Below are 22,587 nucleotides of genomic sequence, written 5' to 3' on the forward strand. Positions count from 1 at the left end.
TCGAGAACCAGTGCTCAGAAAGCTGCAACAGAAAGTAGTCGTCGACAGCTGGATGGAAGCAGGAGCCTTCAGAACTCTGTTGTGAGGAATATTCCAAGTTAGTTGCAGTCAGAGGTAAGTATACTCGTTTATACATTGAGAGGGAACGCTAGGTAACTTTTTTCGAAAGGTGAGCTAAAGAAACTACGAAATTTAACTTTATTTCCAAGAAGGGAATATTTGGCAGAATGAAATGAAAACCAGCGAACTCATAGGCCCCTCTGCTTGGCCTTTGGCCTAAATTCTATATTCAATTCATTTCAATTCTACAATGTTTTTAGATAATATTGAACTTGAATACCGAGACTGACAGTAACGAAAGAATAACAAATATATATATTTTTTATTCAACTTTGCTTCGCTAAGCCTATCGGCATGATTCGGTAACGGGTTTGGGAAAAAAATCATACGAAGGCAGACCACAGTTGTACTCCCGGGAAAGCTAAGTAGATCTAGGGTACTTATCCGCGGCGGCCTAGACTATGGCAGTTGCGGTTTTTCTATGCAGTTTTACCTACTGAACAAGAATTTTAAGTAATATTTATTCGGACGACTGTAATTAACTCCCCATGGGCCAGTACTAAACACGGCGACATACATTGGACCCCCCAATCTCTAGTGGATGTCGTATCCGCGGTTACGTTCCTTGTAGTCCGTGCGGACTACTTCTGTAGAAATACCGTAGTCCAATACTGTAACTGCTCTTCGTCTCGAGCTATGTGGACAAAGTTATTTTCTCTGTGTATTTCCGCTCATCGAGTGAATGCCATTTGATAATTTCCGAAGTTTTGTTAAGTGGCAGAAGAATAATATCTCACAAATACCCGATGTACAATATATGCACCATTATGATAATGAAGACAATATTACGCCAGAGAAGTCTGTACCTTCCAGACGGCACGATTGAGTTTTTTCTGTTTAATGACTGGTTTGCTGTACGTTTTCCTATGTTACAGAGGTTGGTGCATGTATCGGCTGTGAAGACTGACGAACTGAAAGGTAAAGTAAATTTTTTGAGAGTGTAGTTTTCTGTAGATTAAGGAAGTTTTTATTTGTTGAGCTATGGGTCATTGATAATATCATGGTAAGTTTTTCCCTTGAACCATGATAGTTTTTTAGAGGTTGTTTCAGTGTTTGTTTTGGACCTTTGATATAACAAAATAGTAGTTTGAGATCCTGGAAACCCATTTACATCCTACCATTATGAGGTCCCAGTGGAGGGGGTGGGGCCGCCACAATGGGATGCCAGTGTTTGGGGGAAACTTCTGTACTAGTGAAATCTAGGTATATATGTATTCTGACTAACCAGTGGCACCAGGTATTTGCCTAGTTTAGTGCTTGGCACCACTCGACCCCTTACCTAACCTAAATTATAGGACACTGGGTACTCACCTGGCCAGGGGCCTTTGCACTCTTTGGATCCCCAAGAAGTAGGACAGTTAACTCTAATATGATTGTGGCCCTATCAACCACATCCATCCTAGGATGCGGGGTCCTTGCCTAACGGTGCTCTGGTAGAGGTTATAATTTAGTTCAATCCATTATTATTTTTATTTGGTTTTTGAACATTTGACATTTCGTTTCATTTACAAATAAGGAATTATACCAAAAAATTTGTAAAATACAGGTATTGTTTTAACCAAATCTAACCTAGGATCCCAGGTTGGTTACCTAGATCTCCTACCTAGCCTACTGTAGGGGGCTGCATGCTTAACTGGACTATATGGGGGCCAAGCTTTCCAACCTCGCCTAACTTATTCTAGAGCACCAGTTCCTAGTTTACCACTAGATCCACAACCTAATCTAATGAAGGCCACTGTTGAGTTTGCTACCCACCACACTTAACCAAGGACACCCAGGCCTTGCCTTAGGCCATGGTAGTTTAAAGATAGTCCATAAATGTACCTACCTTAATCTGAGGTAGACTACCAATAGGACTGCCATCTCCAGAATGGTCAGGATCTTCCCGCGATGTTGAGTTTCTGCTGGGTGTCAGATAGGTTTAGCAGTGGATCACAAATAAAATAAAACTTCCAGGATGGAAAGTGAGAACCTTTGACATAGCACTATAGAATGCCGTAAGTGCCATTCTTTCCTAAACTTAAGGACCTGCAAAGAATTAAGTATTAAAACAATTTCCTGAGGGTAAACGAGCATCTGTGTGAGGACAAAATTCAGTAAGGAAGTTTGTGATGAAATTTAAATAATCATGGAGCAAGAAGAACACAACTGAACCAATAGGTCCTTGACACCAAACTAAAGCTGGGTTTTTCAAGCTGTCTTATTTCCAAAATCCAATGGCCTCTTTTCAGCATTCCACCCTGCACTCACGGTTCCATGTGTAAACAGGAGCTTAATAAATCTATAGCCACAATGCATGTGTACAAAACAAATCCAAAAGGGAGCTTTCACTCCACTTCAGTGACAGTTTTATGAGCAAACATCTTAGAAAAATTCAGAACATGTAACAACGTTTATTTGGTAATGCTAAATTTCCAAACTCTATGAGCATGACTTTCATGCCACACATGTTTAGGTGACTGAAGATCACAACATAACTCCAGCCTCGAGCTATAGTTTAAAGTACTAAAGTAGTACTGAATAGGCTGTGATCTAACGGAGCCCCCGTTAATCAAGCTTAACTCATAATGTCAGATCCTTACCTAGTTGTGAGTTCTCCCTGAATCCCCACCCCAGCATAATCTAGGTCACTAGATCCTTACTTGCCCAATGCCTCGTTTCACTTTGTAACATTTTAAAACTCAACCTTACCATGTTTAGAACTAGCAGTTGTTTTTGGGATGTTAGAGTTAAAATAATCACTCTAACATCCCCCTGAAACTCCTATCCAAGTTCTGATTAAGCTAAGGTCTACTGATTTTTCAGAGTCCGATACCTGGTGACTAAGTTTGTGCGGTTTCTATGGCTAATCTGGCTACAATAATGAACTTAATTCGTCCTTTGGCAGAAATGGATGATGTTTATAATTTTGGTTGAAGTAATCGGAGCCTTGGTCTACTACATTTATTGCAAAAAAATATATGACGTAGATTATTTTGACTAATCTTGGCTCGCCTGTGAAACCGGTTCAAGAAACTATACTTGAAGGGCAATAGGAAGTTGGAACTAATTAGCTGGCCCCGTAACATTTGACAGTAATACCTTGGTTGTATGGATCGAGACAAGTTAATAAAAAGTGTGGTTTGAATGTCTAGCTGTCAAGTTTTATGGTGAAATAAATGCTAACATGGGAGGCGTTCGAGATAGAATTTGAATTCGTTCCCTGGTTATGTAGGGAGGGTGTGGTTGACGTTGGTCCCGTTGCTGAATAACCAGTGGTTCCATGCAACGTAAAAGCACCTTAAAAACAAACAAAGCTACTGATCTTACTTAGAAAATGAAGTGAAGGATTTAAGCTTTGTAGGTGTTTTAATTTTAGAATTTTTTTTCTATTTTTTTTACATTTTAATTTCAAAATTTTCATTTTTTAGCATGGACGTTGTGCGGTCCAACGAAATTGTATATAGACGTTTACCCGCAGATTATATGACAGCTGTTAATTTTTAGGAATTATATGCAGAAAACTGATCTTTCCACTGGTAGAAAGGGTAAAACTATGTTGGGAGGACGAGATAGCTTTCTATTCTATGGTTCAAATTACTTGCATGTTACAAATTTACGACTCATAATGGAGGATTTTCGTCTGATGAAAAACCAGCCTATGCAGTGCAATAATAATATCACTAGCTGTAAAATCTTGTTATTGGGAGCAATAATCATACCAGTACAGTACTATCTTTAAAATCTTGCTTTATCAACTGTAGCCTCTGTAGCCTGGTCAGCGTTTTGAAGCTACGTTTCAGCCACTAAAAGTATTGTAATTTGAACAAGAAATGGAAATAAATAGGGATGCAGTGGTGACATTGGAAAAATACTGCATAAACAATGAAAAAAAAGTTGCAGTCGTTATAGTGATAGCGTATTATGATTAAATGTCTAACTAGGTCTGTGCTTTAGTTAACTAAGGTTGCACCAGGATGTAAACTTGAAAACTGCGCTTGGTAATCGCAGAGAGAGAGAGAGAGAGAGAGAGAGAGAGAGAGAGAGAGAGAGAGAGAGAGACGAACAATACCTCCAGGACCGTAATTAAAAAGTAATAAGGAAATATATTAACCTAACCACAAATGTTTGAGCATGACAGTACGAGACTTGAGTTAGATTTAATGGATGTTCTGAAAATAAGAGAATGTGAATGTCGAACTTGACTGGAGTTGAAGGAGATATATGAAAACTGATATACGACGGCAGACCAAAAATACAAATTTAAAATAGAATAGAATGTACAATTTAGGCCAATGATCAGGAGCTGGGACTTACGAGGTCATTCAGCGCTGAATAGAAAATTGAAACAATTGTTAGGAGAAGGTGGAAAGTAAGATGGGATAAGTCTCTTGGTTGCTATTCCGGGAAAATACAACCAGCTACCAAACACTTTGAAAGATGTTTCAGTTTCATGCAACGAAAGATTAAAAACATAATTGAGTTTGCTACAGTGAGATATTTAATATACTCTTGAAAGTTTTGCTTTGAGCCACTAGTTTCTCAAATCCCAGGACAGAGAAGGAGATACGTAAAGTTAATGAAGCAGTAAACAGGACAGCGGGACCGCCACCGTGCACACATTAGGTACGTTTGTGGTTAAAACGTTGCAAGGCAGAATTCGTATTGGTTATGAGTACCATAAAAATAACTTAAAATAAAAGCTATTAATAGTTTTGTTGAAAAATACCCCATTGTCGACAATACTGACGATCGTAACATCAAAGGTTAACCGTAGAATCCTATATTGCAGTGACATTGATGGGAATAGTCATGTATGTATGTATGTATGTATTACCATATAGAATAAATTGTGTAGCTCCCAACAGCAACCTATCCCAACCAATGAATTGCCCAAGTCCGTAATGATATGATGAAGTCATTTTGACCCTAACGTAATCTGAGAGGCCGTGACCTGTCCCTAGACTTTGCGCATTCCTAGATAGGTCTAAAGAATACTTTTAGACCTAGGTCACACTGAGTTTTAACTATATTAAACAGTTGAACGATGGAACGTGGTTTTGTCCAATACTCAAGGTGTATGTCAACATACCTATGCTTTTTTGTTGCATATGGGGCCTACTTAGCTTGGCTAACATTAACTAGTAAAATCAGATTCAAAGTAATATGTTTATTAGTCAGTTAGTTATGGCAACATCCATGTTCAGTTCTTGAATGTTTGCATGGCATGTTTTACGTTACTTCAAGTTTCCATACCTCTGACAAGTGTATGGCATCTAATAACGAATGTGTATTTATGAAAAGCATAACGGAAACTGTGCGCTATGCTGGCATGTAGGCGCATGCTTTTTGAGACAGTGTCTGCAGGAATAGTGTACAACACCAATTTTTTGCCAAAACTGAAAAATACCCGCGTTCGATTTTAGTTGGAAAGGAACAGTTTACGAAAGGTGGCACTGAGGAACTACGGCCAGATTTGCGTGTTTTCCCCAACGTACCCACGGCCTAGAGTCTAGGCCCTTGACCGTGCCGATACCCAATGCCTAGATAGAACTTTCTAGACCGTTTCCGTACCATACTTTTTGTGTAATGACTGGCTCCGAGCATTAGGCTTTGCAGGCAGCCTTTGGCTATGCTTAGTCTAGTTTTAACCAACAGGTTCTACAGGACAGGATGCCCTTAAAACTTTATTTTTCTCTTTCGTATATTTTAAAGTTCCAAGAATAGTCTTTCATCGTTCAACCGAAATCGATTTACAAGATATTTCCTTAAATCAGGGTCAAGCAAAAGCAAAATTCAGACTTGTATTCAATGACGTTCAATCTCCCTTACTGAATGACCAATGAATGACCACCCCACGCGCAGAGAGAGAGAGAGAGAGAGAGAGAGAGAGAGAGAGAGAGAAACGGTTAAAGAAGACTTAGGGGTCCTTATAAAAAATGACAACTCATTACGTAAACGAGGCGCTTTTGCCTTCAATGGTCAGAATGCGCACTTGAGGTTATTCGCCTGATCCTTCGTCACTCCGAACTCCGCGGAGTACAAGAAAATATCAAGCTCATAACTATAAAAGGCTCTTGGTATTCTGCCTTATGTTTTAAAAGATTTGTTTCTCACTACAAATCTATCCAGTTTATATTTTAGTTTGCTGTAGAGTACGTTCGTCATTACGAGTGTTAAATCTCCGGTTCAGTTAAAATTTTCGTAGTAGTAATACATACGTTGGTTTTACCCGCTGGTCATCCATTCAGCTTAGTTATGCAAAGGTAAGTTTTCCTCGTTGCTACAACTTTTCAAACCATTCTACCGTTAGGGGCAGAGGCTTGAAATCGTGATGCCAACTCTCACGTCACAGTGCTCGAGCAGTCTGTAAGATCATACAAGTCCAGGTTGCTGGTTTTACTATAGTTCACAAAGGGAACACATACTAAGCTGAAAGTGCCAGTAACAGTTTAAAACAAGTCTAAAAAATGAACAGAAATCTGTAAATATGAACTGAAAATGCTAACTGGTCAGAAAAATGTTTTATTTGTAAATAAAAAAAATAATACTATACTAAAGAAAAAATAATACTTATGAGTCTGACAGCTTGCACGTCAATAGAGCATGCATGCTGATGCTCAATGGTTTAGATTTAAGGTGGCCTTATGCTATGAGGAACCTTCGCCGTAAGTGAAGTAAGATGTAAAGGGGTATATCGGATATCCTGTTATGTTACAGTAAGTTTGTGAAACCAGGGATTTCGTGAAATCCATGAAATTTTCTGGGAATTTGTGAGATCTCCAATTCACTTAAGAACACATCATCAAGGGGCTAGTACTAAGGACGGCGAAACTGTTTTTAGTTTAGTACTAGGCCCTCGAGATCAAAATTTAATGTGCTTCGCCGTGTTTAGTACTATTCACTTGGGGATCAAATACCCCTAAGCGAATTGGTCATTCCAGGAATTATCTGGAAGTGCCATGGATTTCGAATCCCTGGGTTCATAGTCTTAATGTAACATATATATGAGGCTTGGTCTGGACCTCAACCAGCAGAGACGTAACTGAGTACTAACTTGAAAAACACAATTCATGTAAGCAGACTAATCTAGATTAACTTTAAACAAAAAAAATTTAGCTTGTCATCCTATAAGACAGTGTCATTCTTTAAACTCGGGTTACGCTTGCGTGTACCTGCTGGTAGGTAATACTAACTAATTCATTATTTTATTAGGTGTCAAAAGCGAAACGCCAGCTCAACTCATAGAGCGCCTCAGTGGCGTGGTTGGTATGGTGGTTGCGTACCACTTTGGTGGTCGCGGGTTCGATTCTCGGCCATTCCATTGATGAGTGAGAGAGTGTATTTCTGGTGATAGAACTTCACTCTCGACGTGGTTCGGAAGTCACGTAAAGCCGTTGGTCCCGTTGCTGAATAACCACTGGTTCCATGCAACGTAAAAACACCAAATAAACTAAACCATCTCTGTTCTCACTTCACCCAGATCTTGAACGAAAACTTCAGATTTTTTTTTTAAAGGGACATCAGTTTCGTATCGCGTTATTTTGCCGAAAGTCGATGAGAATCTCTTGCCGCAGTATAACCTGAGCATGGTAGGCCTAATGAGGCGTTAACGAGCGTAAGAGGCTTGGTGCGGGGCCTCTGGTGGAGAAGTCCTAAGATCTTCATGACCGTATATTTATCATTTTCTGAAATGAGAGAACATGAATGTCAAACTTGCTGGTTGCTAAGTTACTCGGCTCTTTAATTAGATAGTTAGAACTTACTATTCCCTTCAAAGTTCAGCGATCGTGTTTTCAGGCTCTGGTGTCACTTGAGTCTAACAATTACTCGGAAGATGAAATCGTGATGGTATACCAGAAATACAAACATGCCATCCATCCATTTACCGTGGGCTTCGTTCTATTTGCTTTCCATGAGTCGATGGGACTGCTTAGATATTTGTTGAATGCACTCGTGCATCATATGTTACATATGTAGGGTGGAGGGGGTCCTTGCTCTCATAGGTATTGAAACCCAATCCTGAACGAATGTAAGTGATTTTAGAGCTTCGTGAACAAGTACGTGCTCAAGTCGAAGCTTTGTGATAAGTGGAGCCAGTTGGCTCGACGAATTTGCCTTTTTCATGTCATGCTCTGGTAGTGTGTGAAATGTGCCATCCTTGGCACTTAAGGGAACGTGGGATTAGTGGTAGAACGTTGGTAGATTCTCTCTATTCTTACTCTTTAAGTCTGAATCATGTTGTCAGGTTTTTATAGATGGGTATAAATGGCAGCCGGTGTTCCAGATGACTATTTAGATATGAGATATTTCAATCACCTACTTTAGGAGTCAACTGTAGTAAGAAATCTGTACAAAAGCAATCCTGTTGTCCCATTATATACTAGTCTATCAATTTCTAGTGCTGACAGGGAGCTACTTATACTCGTTTTTTTTCCATCTGTCCACCCCCCAGTGGTGTTTGCGTATGGTAACACTGCATCCCGGGCTTTAGATAGTTACATTCAGCTTACATTCAACAATAATAGGAATACTCTATTTCGAATATTAACTGTGTAATTCGCATACAGTAAATTATTAAAACCTTCCAGTTGCAAATGTACACCCAGATATCCTTTTATTTACCTAAAACTTAACACCTTACACATAGCGCAACTATCTAAAGGTAGGTTTACACCTACTCACTTTTGTGTTGCGGGCTGTTACGGCGTGGGACCGCAAGAAAACTCATGAAAATTGACGTGGAGGGGAGATAAAATTACTGTTATTGGACGGCGTGGCGTGGACCCATCCGGTGTGTTACAGGCATGTTACGGCGTAATCTTGCGGTGTCTAGCAGAGAGTTACGGCGTTGATGCGGTTTTATGGTCGTTGTTGCTGTGCCAGGGCACGTGCTCTTGCAGCTTTGTTACCCCGTGTAGCGGTGTGTTGCGGGTGACTTGCGGCGTTGTTGCGGAGTGCGCGCACTGCGCGACACACGACGTGGAACGGTGCATGATTGTTGCACATGCACCGTGCCAGATATGAACCTTGGGTATATGTATATAGAGGCCTGCCAAGCACATCCTTCATTATACGCCCACCCAGCATGCAATAGGGACTTCAACATCCTCTCACCCCAGGAGACACAGAGATTTTTGGTAGCTGTCCTGTGTCTCTGTGCAGTCCAGGTCATCGACGGGTTGAGAAGACGTACTGCAGTGCCACAGCCACCTGCACCACGCAGAAAGGATGGCAGGGCAGGGCAGATTTTGGCTCGGGAGTGGCTGACACGGCGACAACTACATGGGGGACTACGGCCAGCTAGTACAAGAACACTGAACAAGGAGGACTGCAAAGGACACAAGAACTTTCTACCCATCTACCCTGAATTGTTCGAGGAGATGGTCGAAAGGCTGACGCCCATGTTGAAGAAGGACACGAAAATGCGGCTTGCACAAGAGGTGGGACTCAAGTTGGCAGTCACTCTCCGCCACCTGGCAAGTGGAAACTACTATACAAGGTTCCAATACAGCTTCAGTCTCCAAGAGTTCTATATGCTGATTTATCCCATTAGTCTGCCAAGCCATTATCAACACTACAAACCAGAAGTGATGAAGTCCCCCAAGACACCAGAAGAATGGAATGACGCAGCAAAACGATTCGCCTTAAAGTGGAACTACTTCAATTGTGTGGGAGCCCTGGATGGGAAGCATGTCGCGATTAAGAAACCCAAAGGTGGAGGATCACTGTATTTCAATTACAAGAAGCTCTACAACATCGTCCTCATGGCCCTCTCCGATGCAAAGTACAGGTTCCTGTTCGTCGACGTCAGTGCAGAAGGAGTTGCTGGGAATGGAGGAACCTGGCAGGACTGCAACCTGGCCAGGGCCATCGGAAACAACTGAGCAGGACTCCCACAAGACAGAAATCTGCCCAACGACGACGAACCCATCCCCTTCCACATAGTTGCTGAGATGCCTTCACTCTCAATCCGTGGTTGATGAAGCCCTACTCCCACTGATCACAAGATCCCACCGAACGAACAGCAACAAATTATCTCACGCTCGTCGTGTGGTGGAAAATGCATTCGACCTGCTGCAGATGAGATGGCGAATCTTCGGGACGACGATGCAACAGGATGTACAGGTGTGCAAGAAGATAACTTTGTGCGCATGTGTCATGCACAACCTGGCACTGCAACGCTACCCACTTGCTGGCACTGACGTCGACTATGAGGACTAACGCCATAACGTCGTAGCAGGTACTTGGAGGGAGGAGTCGCTGAACCTCATGGAACGACTCATGGCAAGAAGGGGACCAAACTACACACGTCGAGCAAAGGCCGTCAGAGATTACCTGGCCCAGTACTACTCATCGGATGCAGGCGCAGTGGAATGGCAAGAGCGAATGGTGTTTCCTCGAGGACGACCAGCTACTGACGAGCAAAGAACTCTGTAATAAAACTTAACCAAACAAATGTACATAATTGTAAATAAAGATCATGATGTATTTCTCATTGTTTTATACTCCCATACTTTTTTATTGTCCTAATAACAGCATTAATATAATAAAGAATATTGGAATGATGAATGGTACATATAAAAAATGATGTTAGAAAATAATTAGCTGAAAGTAATAATAACATAATTCATAATAATGAGACAAATGAGAAGCAAATGATGGACATAACAAAAATACTTATACTATACAAGCATGAAAAGCATACTAAACAAACATGAAAAGAATAGAAGGTAAGAAAATGAACATGAAAAGCATAGAATAAAAGAAAATGAACATGAAAAGCATAGAAAGTAAGAAAATTAACATGCATAGAATATAAGAAATTTTACATGAAAGCATAGAATATAAAAAATTGAACATGAAAAGCATAGAATATAAGAAAATGAATATGAAAAGCATAGAAAGTATGAAAAACATGAAAAGCATAGCATGTAGGAAAATGAACATGAAAGGCATAGAATGTAGGAAAATGAACATGAAAAGCATAGAATATAAGAAAGTGAACATGAAAATCATAGAATGTAAGAAAATGAAATTGGGACTTTGTTTATACCATAACATTTTCAGCTGCAAATATCATATATTATCAACTGAGGTCAATATGTCTTTAGTATGTTACTGATTTTTCATTGTTCCCCTGTTAATAACTATGTCCAGTCAATGTTAATTACTGTTTCATTATCATATTTGTATGTGTTCATGTTCATTTGATCATGTTCTCAATATTATATTATTGTTCTGTACCTTGTATGTTATTATATTTTATGACCATGTTTATTTCATGTTGCACTTCATTTTATAGTTTGTCATTTTCCGAGTTCTATTTATTTCATATATCTTATTTCATGTTAAGATTTCCTGTTATATTTCTTCATGTTATTATTCTTTATGGCTATGCTCTTTCATTATTCAATTGCATTTTATAGTTAGTTATTTTCCGAGTTTTATTCATTTCATATTTCATATTTCACCTATAATTCATTTCATATTTCCTGTTATACTTCATGTTATTATTCTTTATGGCCATGCTTTTTCTTATTCAATTTCATTTCACCCAATCCAATCATATATATATTGTCATGACATAAATTAAGCATCAATAAGGAAAATGTAAATGCAAGTCAGTATTTCAACATATTTATTACAAAAAGAAAAATTATGACTTATAAAACTTAACAAATCATTGAATATTAAGGAAATAACTAAAATACAATTTATTATTAAAAAAATAACATTCTATTTATTTATTTACAAATTGTTGACTCTCACTCCATTGATTCGGGGTCAATGTCCTCCTTGTCACCTGGGGAGATGGTCAAGTCGTAGGTGGGTGGATCCTCTGCGGCAGTAGGTTTCGGTGTCGAAATACTGGCACCAGGGGTAGGGGGCCCCAAGTCTCCCAAGAGACTGTTGACCAACGGCGACGGCGAAGAAGTAGGAGGTCGAGGGGAGAAGTTCAGTGGTGTCGAACGTCCACTGGGTAAGAATGACGGTGTCGCTACCCGTCACTGTGTCGCTGTGTCGAGTACATCTGATGAGATACCTGCTGCTGTTGAGGGTGGGGATCATAAAAGAACACAGGTTGGGGTTGAGACGCGAACCACTGGTGTGGTGATCCCTGAACCGGTTGCACTGCAGAAGCTGTCGAAGTTCCAGGTTTGGTCTGCGTTTCTTTATCAACTCGTGGGGGCATCCAGTGGGAACAACCCCCACAAGCCATGGCCTCTCGTCATGGCATCCTCTTACTCGGGTCCCTCCAAACTGTGACATAGCCTGATGACTTGCGCGAAGAACGGCTTCTGGTATCGTCGAGGCACGTACTCCAAGTGTAGAGTCAAGTACTAGACGAACACGGTGATATCACGATGCGTACTGTCCTGCGCTTGTGGCATCAGTGTGTTTATGCTTGTCATAATCTGGGTCAGTTGAGTCTGCCGTCCTTCTGTAGAGTCAACTATGTCGGCGGATAGCTGTCGGTCCTCTGGCAAGTTCGTTGGTCTCTTCTGCTTCAGCCGCCTCCTCCGCTGGATCGAAGCTGCTGATAGGCCCGACATGTCATTAGAGGAATAGTCTGCGTCGGTTCTGTGTGATGATACAGTGAGAGCCGATCGCTTGCTACTGTGGGTTCGTGGGCGATGTGACTTCCCAAGAATGCCCACGTAGTCCTCACCTCCTCCTCCCATGCTGTCCTGTTGTGTGCAGCCAACCCGCGCTTGTATTCCCTTTTCTCTATCTTCTCGAAGAACTTCCGAACTTGCTGGAAGGTGCAATCGATGAAGTTCGCTGCCAGTTCACGCCAGAGTTCCTCCTTCCTCCTCGGATTCGACCATTGCCTGTCCTGCTTGTCGTACAAGGTAGGGTGTGACTTCACGAATTCGACGATGATCTTGTCCTCTGGCGTGAACTGGTAGTCTTGTATATCCTTCTTGCTGGGTGGTATCGTTTCTTCGGCTGCACTACGATACCACTCGGGCCTGTGATGTCCTAGGATTCAACAAGCGTTATGGTTGGCTCAAAGGTCAGCTCTTCCTTGTGTTCAGACGTCTCCTCCTGTTGTGAAGGCTGGATGTCCTGGGTGTGCTGGGACTGCTGGGTAGGCCTGGGGGTGGTCTTCCGCAGAGGCATAGTTACACGTCGCTGGGCAAGAGTGGCTGGGTGAGCGTTGCTGGGCGAGAGTGGCTGGGTCAGAGAGTGGCTGGTTGACAGGCAGTCAGACCGTGAATGATGCCCCTGTGGTCAGTCAGGCCCCTTTTATCCTCCCCAGAATGCGCTGCAACCTTCCATCCAATTGACATAGGGAGACGCCGTAACACGCTGCATGCACGCCCCGCAACATGTGTGCGCCATGTATTAATCATGTATGACGCCGTTGTAAGGGCACCGCACGGCGCCGTAACATCACACCGTAACACTCCCTTGCGGGTGGTACGATGTTGCACCACATGCGGTGTGGTGCGGTGTGGCACGACACCGTGCGGGTTCTTACCTCTTGTTGCGGTGCCGCGCCATACCGCTTACGGCTTCATGCGACTTATCACGCCGCCAGACGCCGCGCAGAAATTTGAAAGGATTTAAAATCCGGGCAGCGTCGTGCGGCTTTTAACGGTCATCGCCAACGAGGTGGTGCGTTTATATTGCGGTTTCTTGCGGTTCCACGCTGTAATAGACCGCACCACAATAGTGCGTAGGTGTAAACCAGTCTTAAAGCCTGGGGTGCAGTGTTACCATACGCAAACACCACAGGCGGGTGGACAGATGGAAAATAACAAGAATATAGGATAACAGAATAAGCCTAGCTTATGCAGCCATGTCACCTTTTGCGGGAATTCCACTGTAAGTTCAGCCTGTACGAGACATGGTATTAAAATTGCAATGCTGAATCTTTTTATCACTATCTTGAACGTATTAAAACAGCGTCATCTGACAAAAAAAGTGATATGCAACTCTAGGCTAATAAATTTCAATGCAAAATGTGCCCTCGAAGTTCGCTTGACCATCGCGGCATCAAAGGAAACCCAGAAACGGCATATATTCACAAGTGATAGATGATGCTGGAATATTGTTACCATAAAGAAGGAACGTTGTTCATGAGAGCAACGTAGTCCAGCTAATGAAATGGCAGATAATCAGCAATTAATAAAGTAATATGCATACCATTATCACTGATCCAGCCTATTCTAACGTGAGCCTAGACTAACACTTCGGAAGTACACACACAAAAAGTTTTAACAAATAGCTTTGTATTAGTTATTAGTGCTATTGACTTTATATGTAATATCGTATTATACAGATATTATTTTTATAATAAAAGATAAAGGAAAGTATAATGCCATCAAAATCACGAATGACGAATGTGTTTTATGAAACTCGGACGAATATGGCGTGCGGGCGAATTTGAGTGGGTGTATGCGCGCTCGTGTGTGTTGTGTGTACACAACACACGCTTTTCGAAACAAAAAATACCAAAGTGCGAAGCAGGGTTTTAAAAGGAGTGGTATAAACGCTTGGGGATTTACTGTCGTTTCCCCGATGACCGCTCGTAGCCGCAGGTCTTAGACCTAGACCTGTAAGACCAAGGTAAAGCATGCCCATTTACGATCGTATGGGCCAAGGGGATTTTGGTAAAGGCCCGTCTTGCTGACATAAGGCGTAGTTGAATTACTATAATTATGTATAGCTGAGCATGCGTAAGTCATAGAATGTCCTGCAGCAGATTGAGAGAACCAGAACATTGAAAAGCGAGCAAGGAGATGCTTCTTACTGAAACAGGCAGGCGAGCAAATGCGCTCGTGCATAAATACGGGTGTTAGTCGAATTTCGATTTAAAAACTGCCATTTTATTGATCACCGACTATTAGTATTGTTATTTTGACAAATAAATTAGAACCACGAAGGATATATATTTGTAGATATACAAGCACTATTTCCAAGTTTGTAACTAAAACAATTTGAAACTATGTGTTTTGATTTTGATTTAAATATTGTTTTTGTAGGAAAAGGTATTAAGTTTATATCGATATTTTTGTATTAGCAAAATTAGTCAAAGTAAATTACTGAAATGTAATTGTATTTTTTAATATATTATATATATATATATATATATATATATATATATATATATATTTTATATATATATATTATACTCCATATATTGTCTATCAATATATATATTATATATATATATATTATGATATATTATATATATATAGATATTAAACTATACGTTTTGATTTTGATTTATATATTGTTTTTGTAGGAAAAGTTATTTAAGTTTATATTTATATTTTTGTAGTAGCAGAATTAGTCAAAGTAAATTACTGAAATGTAATTTACATTTCGATTATATATATATATATATATTTATGTATATATGTATATATATGTATATGTATATATATATATGTATATATATATTAAAAAACACAATTACATTTCAGTAATTTACTTTGACTAATTCTGCTAATACAAAAATATCAATATAAAATTAAATAACATTTTTCTACAAAAACTATATATAAATCAAAATCAAAACGGCAGCTATTGTTGTTTATAACACATCCACAAACAATACTAATCGCCGGTGATCAATAAAATGGCAGGTTTTAAAAGCTTTTTATTAAACAGCTTGTCCCCCAACTAAATACTCAGACCACCTGAACACCTCTATACCTCTCGTGAGTTAAGTCGAAGCTGAACCTGACCCGAACTGTCACTCGGTCTGTGCCCTCAGCACCATTTGGTCAACTCGCTTCCTTTTTACTGTACTTATGATTTTATATTGTATGTAAAAAACTTATTCTTTTATTTTCTTCCGAGTTTGTTTTTTAATGTCTGTTTCTTTTATTATATAGCTTTGAAAATGGGACTAAACGTCTTGAAACGTCAGCAGCTAAATAAAGTACTTTGAAAGGAATGAAGAATTGTCCTTCCCCTTCACACCAAATTGCTGTTTACTGGATTAATAGAACCCACCCCTCAACTTCGCTATATATAATATATATATATATATATATATATATATATATATATATATGTGTATATATATGTGTATATATACTGTATATTTACATGTATATATATATATATATCATGTATATATCTTAGTATATATATCTAATATATATATATTATATTATATATATATATATATATACATATATATACGTATAATAGTATTTATATATATATTATATCTAAATTATATATAGAATATATATATATATATGTGTGTATATATATTATATATATATTATATATATATATATATATATATATATAATACATGCAATATAGTATATACATATAAATTTTATTTTTTTATTTTAGGTTTCAAGCAATATGGAAAAACCTTGTATCGTTCAGTCTGTATCCACCTTTGCGGCGTGTTTAGTACGATCTCGTCGACGATTACAGTAAAAATAAAAGGCTAGACATAAAAGACTAAATATCATGAAGATAACATCCCCCAAGAAATATTACTCCCAGAAAACGACTCCCGAGAGCCCTTGGTTTTCACTATTTGGGAAAGATCCAAAATATTTTTTGTTTGACTGTGATTGCTTTAATTTTCACTATGAATGAAAGTCTTTTTTGTGACTTTCTTTCCAAACCAAAATTGATTTTTTTTTCTTTTTCCGCTGTGACTTCTTTCTTAGCTAATATTGAATTTTTTTTTTTCCCTGCTGTGACTTTTCTTTCCTAGCCAAAATTGACTTTCTTTCCTAGCCAAAATACCGCTGTGACTTTCTTTCCTTGCCAAAATTGACTTTCTTCAGTAACTTCTTTTTTTGTGACTTTCTTACCTAGCCAAAATTGACTTTTCTGTAACTTTTTTTTTTTACCTGTTGAAACTTTTTTTTTTTTTCTTGTGACTTTTTCTTACCTAGCCAAAATTGACTTTTCTGTAACTTTTTTCCCTGAAACTTTCTTATCGGAAATCGTTCAATGAACCCAATGAAGTTGAATCATCCCACTAATGACCCGAGAGAGAGAGAGAGAGAGAGAGAGAGAGAGAGAAATCGCTAGGTAGACATAAGGAGTCTGTGTTAAAAATGAAAACTCATTATACAAACGACCACTTTTGCCTTCAGTGGTTATAATGTTTGCGTGGGGTTATGTATTCGCTTGAATCGTATTATGTCTGGACTTCGGAGAACTATAGACCGTATATAAAGAATGTATTCAGCCTCTAAATTCAGAGATTCATGGTATTTTATTCCTAAGATTTTTTTTTGTGTGTAAAGTATGCCATTGTGACAACCTAAATCCGTTATACTTCCCTTTCTCAAAAGAACGACGTTCCCCCGTGGGGCAGGGTTGTGGGGGGGAGGGGGGGGATAGTTCCGTCAGTGCACCTCGTGCGGCGCACTGTAGGCATTGCTTTAAGGCCATACTCGGTGGTTTTTCAGTCAGCTAGGATAAGTACAATTTGGTCTGTTAAGCACTGTGATGCTGCACTGTGATGGATGACTGCCAAGAGACCAAGAGATGCGTTGGAAAATGACGCATCATTTCAGATTTTTTGTTGGGGGGGGGGGGGGGCAAAGACTGTTTGGCGAGCGAAGCGAGCCTATTCAGCTGGGTTCTTAAATTTTAATTGTATTTTGAGCTATTTTGTGTTTTTAGAAGCCACGTGAAGGTATTTCAGCGAAAATTATATACTCCCACTACTGTTTATCTCTTCATCACTGGTAGCTAGTAGAAAGATAAAGATCAAGAAACGTAATATTTCTGATAAATTTCATATATTTAAGAGTGCACATTTAAAAAGAAAACACGCTGTTACTTATTAGAGCTTGTAGGGGGCGGGGGCCTACTTGAGGCTTTTGGGGGGAGGGGCAACTTGACGTCCCAGACTGAAAACATGATGGGCAGCACAGTAGGGAAAAAGTATTTTTTGTGCTGCCACGGGGTCTTGCTCGTTGTACTTCTTGTTTCTTATACATGTAATGGTGAGTGGCTCACGTCCTTCGTAGGGAGGTTGGGGGTTACTGCCGTCAGTGCACCTCATTCGGTGCAATGTAGGCGTTACTCAAGGTTCTTTGCAGTGTCCCTTCGGCCCCTAGCTGCAAGTACTTTCACTCCTTTCACTGTGCCTCCGTTCATATTTTCTTTCTTCCATCTTACTGTCCACCCTCTCCTAACAATTGTTTCACAGTGCAACTGCTTTGAGGTTTTCCGCCTGTTACACCTTTTAAACCTTTCACTGTCAATTTCCTTTTCGGCGCTGAATGGCCTTAGTTTCCCCAGTGCTTGGCATAATGCCAAAAATCTATATAAATAAAAAACATTCATGTTAAGTCGCTTAGATTCGAAGGCGACTCTGTCCTACGTTTAAAAACAGCTTACTTGTCCTCCTGCCCCTGATAAATGTTCATTACCGTCTACCAAGGACAAATCTTCTTCTACAACCTTGTCCCTATTTGGAGTCGCTGTAATAGTTCTTCAACACATTCTTCCATGTCCTTCGGTCCAGTGATTCTTCCTCACAATATCCCAACTCCCTTTATATCTCTCTTCACACAGTCAATCCCCATTACATATATAAGAAACAATAAGTACAAATACATAATTTCTTTTTACGGTACGGTAATTGAGCCGCCTGGTAGATGATACGGATTAAATCACTTTTCAGTTCATAATGTGATGAATGAATGAATGATTGGAAGTTTTCTGGCATCCTGTTCATAATGTGAACACTTGCGAGATGATAAGGCCATTAACTTGCTAAACATGTTTCAACCTAACAGAAAAGAATTATATAAAAAAAGAAAAAACTGAATGAAACTGAAATAATAAATGTAGAATACGAACTGAAAACGCAAATGAATAGCGTGCCAAATATACAGTGTGCCAAAATCTGTACCATAAATGTCTGGAAGCGCTGTTCCTCAACAGAACACAGCGCTGATGCTCGTTGGTTCAGATTTAAGATAGCCTTATGCCAGCATGGCTGGGCTTGCCTGAAGAATGGTCAAATGTGGACTTGTATAAGAGGCCTGGTCTGGACCTCTGTACTTGAAGAAACCAACGAGCTTTAGCTACGGAGACGTAAACTATCTTTAACTCGGGAAACTAATTCTTGGTTAATGACTGAACAGGTTACTTTATGATGTCCGTTAAACATTGAAGTAATAGTTTCTCGACAAAATAATCAATTATGCCGAGGAGATAGATATGGGAAACCCGAACATATATATACATATATATATTTATATACATATATGTATATACATATATATGCATATACATATATGTATACATTTATATATATATATATATATATTTATATATATATATATATATATATATATATACAGTGTATGGGTATGTGTATATGTATGTACATAGTAAATTTAAGTATTGATGCATATAAAATACTATATTTGTTGATTTTGTACATAGATTACATATATTGCATATGTATTGAATTGTAAAGTGAACTTTAAATAGTAATCTTTTTAAGTAAAAGATAAAAAGAAGTCCAAGTCTTGAATTGGATGTGCATTTAGGCTAGTAACCACGTAACTACTTCAGAAACTGTAGGCAAGGCTGGAAACGTTGTCATTAATGTAACTTTATTATGTGTACGGGCATCAAGTGCTAGATTGATTCCTGTGAGCGTAAGCGCTTTCGGGAAACATAATATCCGGATTAATTAAGTGAAAATAAGGGACTAATAATCCACTCTCGGGAACTTCACGAAACCTTTAACAGTCGAAGCGCCACAGTGGCGTGGTTGGTATGGTATCAGCGTCCCACCTTGGTGGTCGCGGGTTCGATTCTTGGCCATTCCATTGAGGAGTGAGAGATGTGTATTTCTGGTGATAGAAGTTCACTCTCGACGTGGTTCGGAAGTCACGTAAAGCCGTTGGTCCCGTTGCTGAATAACCACTGGTTCCATGCAACGTAAAAGCACCATACAAACAAACAAACAAACCTTACACGGAACTGCTACTAGGTAATAATGATAACTTGGTTATTTTAATGGCTTACTAAAATGCAATGCCAGATCATTTCTGGTCTTATTTTTTATTTGATTTGGTTTATATAGATTTTTGGCATTATGCCAAGCACTGGGGCAACTAAGGCCATTCAGCGCTGAAACGGAAGTTGACAGTAAAAGGTTTGAAAGGTGTAACAGGAGGAAAACCTCAAAGGAGTTGCACTATGAAACAATTGTTAAGAGAGGGTGGACAGTAAGGTGGAAGAAAGAGAATATGAACGGAGGCACAGTAAAAGGAATGAAAGTAGTTGCAGCTAGGGGCCGAAGGGACGTTGCAAGGAACCTTATTTTCTCAGATCTTGAAGGGAAAATTTTAACTTTATGAATTAACGCTGCATTTACGAATTATCGTCACTAGGCAATCCTAATTTTAATAGCTTTTGTAGCTACTCTAGCTTTGCATTTATTTGCAGGGACACCATTCACGTTTTACGCGCCATTTTGCGGAAGTCGACCAGAAGGTTACTATGTTGCAATATAACTCGCTTTATTCGTTCATTACGTCAGATTAAGCTGGACTCATGCCAGCATGAGCCCTTAATTGAATGAGGGAGGCGCATGGGTGAGAGGTGTTACAGAGCGTAAGAGAGGCTTGGTGTTGGATAGTTGGACCTCAAGAGGCATTTCTGTTGGTTAGGAAAATCCCAAGGTCTTCAACCTGCAAGTTAATTTTTTAAAGAGAAAACTTGAATTTAGATTTAGCTAGTTATTAAAGGAAAACTTGAATGTTAGACTTAGCTAGTTATTAAAGGAAAACTTTAATGTCAGACTTGCTAGTAGTTAAGGGAAAACTTGAATGTTAGACTTAACTAGTTAAGGGAAAAACTGAATGTCAGACAGCTAGTTATTAAGGGAAAAATTGAATGTCAGACTTGGCTAGTTATTAAGGGAAGAATTGAATGTCAGACTTAGCTAGTAGTTAAGGGAAAACTTGAATGTTAGACTTAGCTGGTTATTACAAGAAAATTTGAATCTCAGATTTAGCTAGTTATTAAGGGAAAACTTGAATGTCAGACTTAGCTAGTAGTTAAGGGAAAGCTTGAATGTTAGCCTCGCAAGTTATTAAGGGAAAACTTGAATGTCAGATTTGCTGGTTGCAAAATTACCTGGTACTTTCTGTCGATCGTGAGGCCCTATTCCCAGGAAGGTTGGGCCTTTCATGCTTTCAGTGCAGGTGTCGCTTGGATTGAAGGAGGACTATGCGAAAATTAAAGTATAATGGTATAACTAACATAACAAATATTAAAACAAGGTAACCTTCACTAACATCCATTTATGATGGGCCACGTTTTTTTTTTTCGTTTTTTCCATTGAGAAGATTTATTGACTGCTTAAGAAATTTAATATGCCCATTTTCAACTGTGCTACGTTTCCAGTGTTCGTAGCAAGATAATGCTGACTTCAGAAAGAGTACACGTGTTTCCACTTCAATAAAAGGTTCCCCGTAGGGAGTTAGTACTGTCTGGACCTCGTGCGGTGCACTGTAGGCATAACTTAAGGTACTTTGCAGCGTGCCTTCGGCCCGTAGCTGCAACCACTTTCGTTTCTTTTACTGTAGCTCCTTTCATGTACTTTTTCTTCATCTTATTTTCCAACCTCCCCTAACAGTTTATTTATAGCGCAACTGCGAGGTTTTCCTCTTGTTAACACCTTTCAGTCCTTTTACTGTCAATTTCTATTTCAGCGCTGAATTACCTCAAAGGTCCCTGTGCTTGGCCTTTTACCTAAAGTTTATATTCAACTCAAAATAAAAGCTCGACGGGGTAGCCAGTATAAATTTATAAGAAATATTACAGTTATTATGGTGTTGAAAAATGATTAAAAGCCTAGTGTTCAGTAACATAGATATTGATGAGAACTTATTTATGTTAATGTGAAGGTTACTTTCCTGATTACTTAAATCTGCAATGCTCTATTTATAAAAGTAAGAGGTCCTGGTAAAAAAAATTGCCATCGTAAAATTGTTAATGCTATGAAGTAACTGTAAATCAGCATTAATGTTAATAAAAGATAAAGGAAAAATGCCTTTGTACATCGTGGGTTAAATACGTAGGGTAAAATGGTATGCCTAGCTCCTTAAGAGCACTGAAACTTTAACCTAGACGTTCATAGTGATTTTAGAACCTGTTTGAAAAAAAGTTTACAGCATTCAGGTGTTTATGGTAGAAAGAGAAGAGGGTTGGTGGCTCGAATGACTTTGCCATTTAACCCTTGCTATGTGTAAATTGTGCTTTGTGTTTGCGCAGAGAATGTAGTATTAGTGGTAGAGCAAAGATACTAGTATTTACCTACTACTTCAGTCTCTTCTTCTTTCCCACCGTTATCCCTCGGATCGGTTGCCTGATGCGCCTTAAAACATCAGGCATGGTACATTGTTTGGCAAAGGGTTTTTTACGACCGCATGCCCTTTCTGTCATCAACCACTGTTATTGGCGGTGGGCCTCGCCTTTGACTGAAAAGTCCACTTACAAGGCAGCAGT

The 22,587-nt window shown here is 39.3% G+C and overlaps 1 protein-coding gene across 6 annotated transcripts in view; it reads left to right on the plus strand.

Moving 5' to 3' along the window:
* Positions 1 to 726: 726 nt before the first annotated feature.
* Positions 727 to 22,587, plus strand: part of LOC135221871 (uncharacterized) — a 169,835-nt gene continuing 147,974 nt past the window's right edge. For all 6 annotated transcript variants that reach the window (XR_010316116.1, XR_010316115.1, XR_010316114.1 and 3 more), the window contains exon 1: positions 727 to 1,038. Coding sequence is in view for 2 of the 6 variants with exons in the window: in XM_064259824.1 (XP_064115894.1) it covers positions 867 to 1,038 (172 nt within the window). In the remaining 4 variants the exon portion in view is untranslated. The remainder of the gene's footprint in view (positions 1,039 to 22,587) is intronic.

This window comes from Macrobrachium nipponense, chromosome 3 (genome assembly GCF_015104395.2).
Source record: "Macrobrachium nipponense isolate FS-2020 chromosome 3, ASM1510439v2, whole genome shotgun sequence".
Classification (NCBI taxonomy): domain Eukaryota; kingdom Metazoa; phylum Arthropoda; class Malacostraca; order Decapoda; family Palaemonidae; genus Macrobrachium; species Macrobrachium nipponense.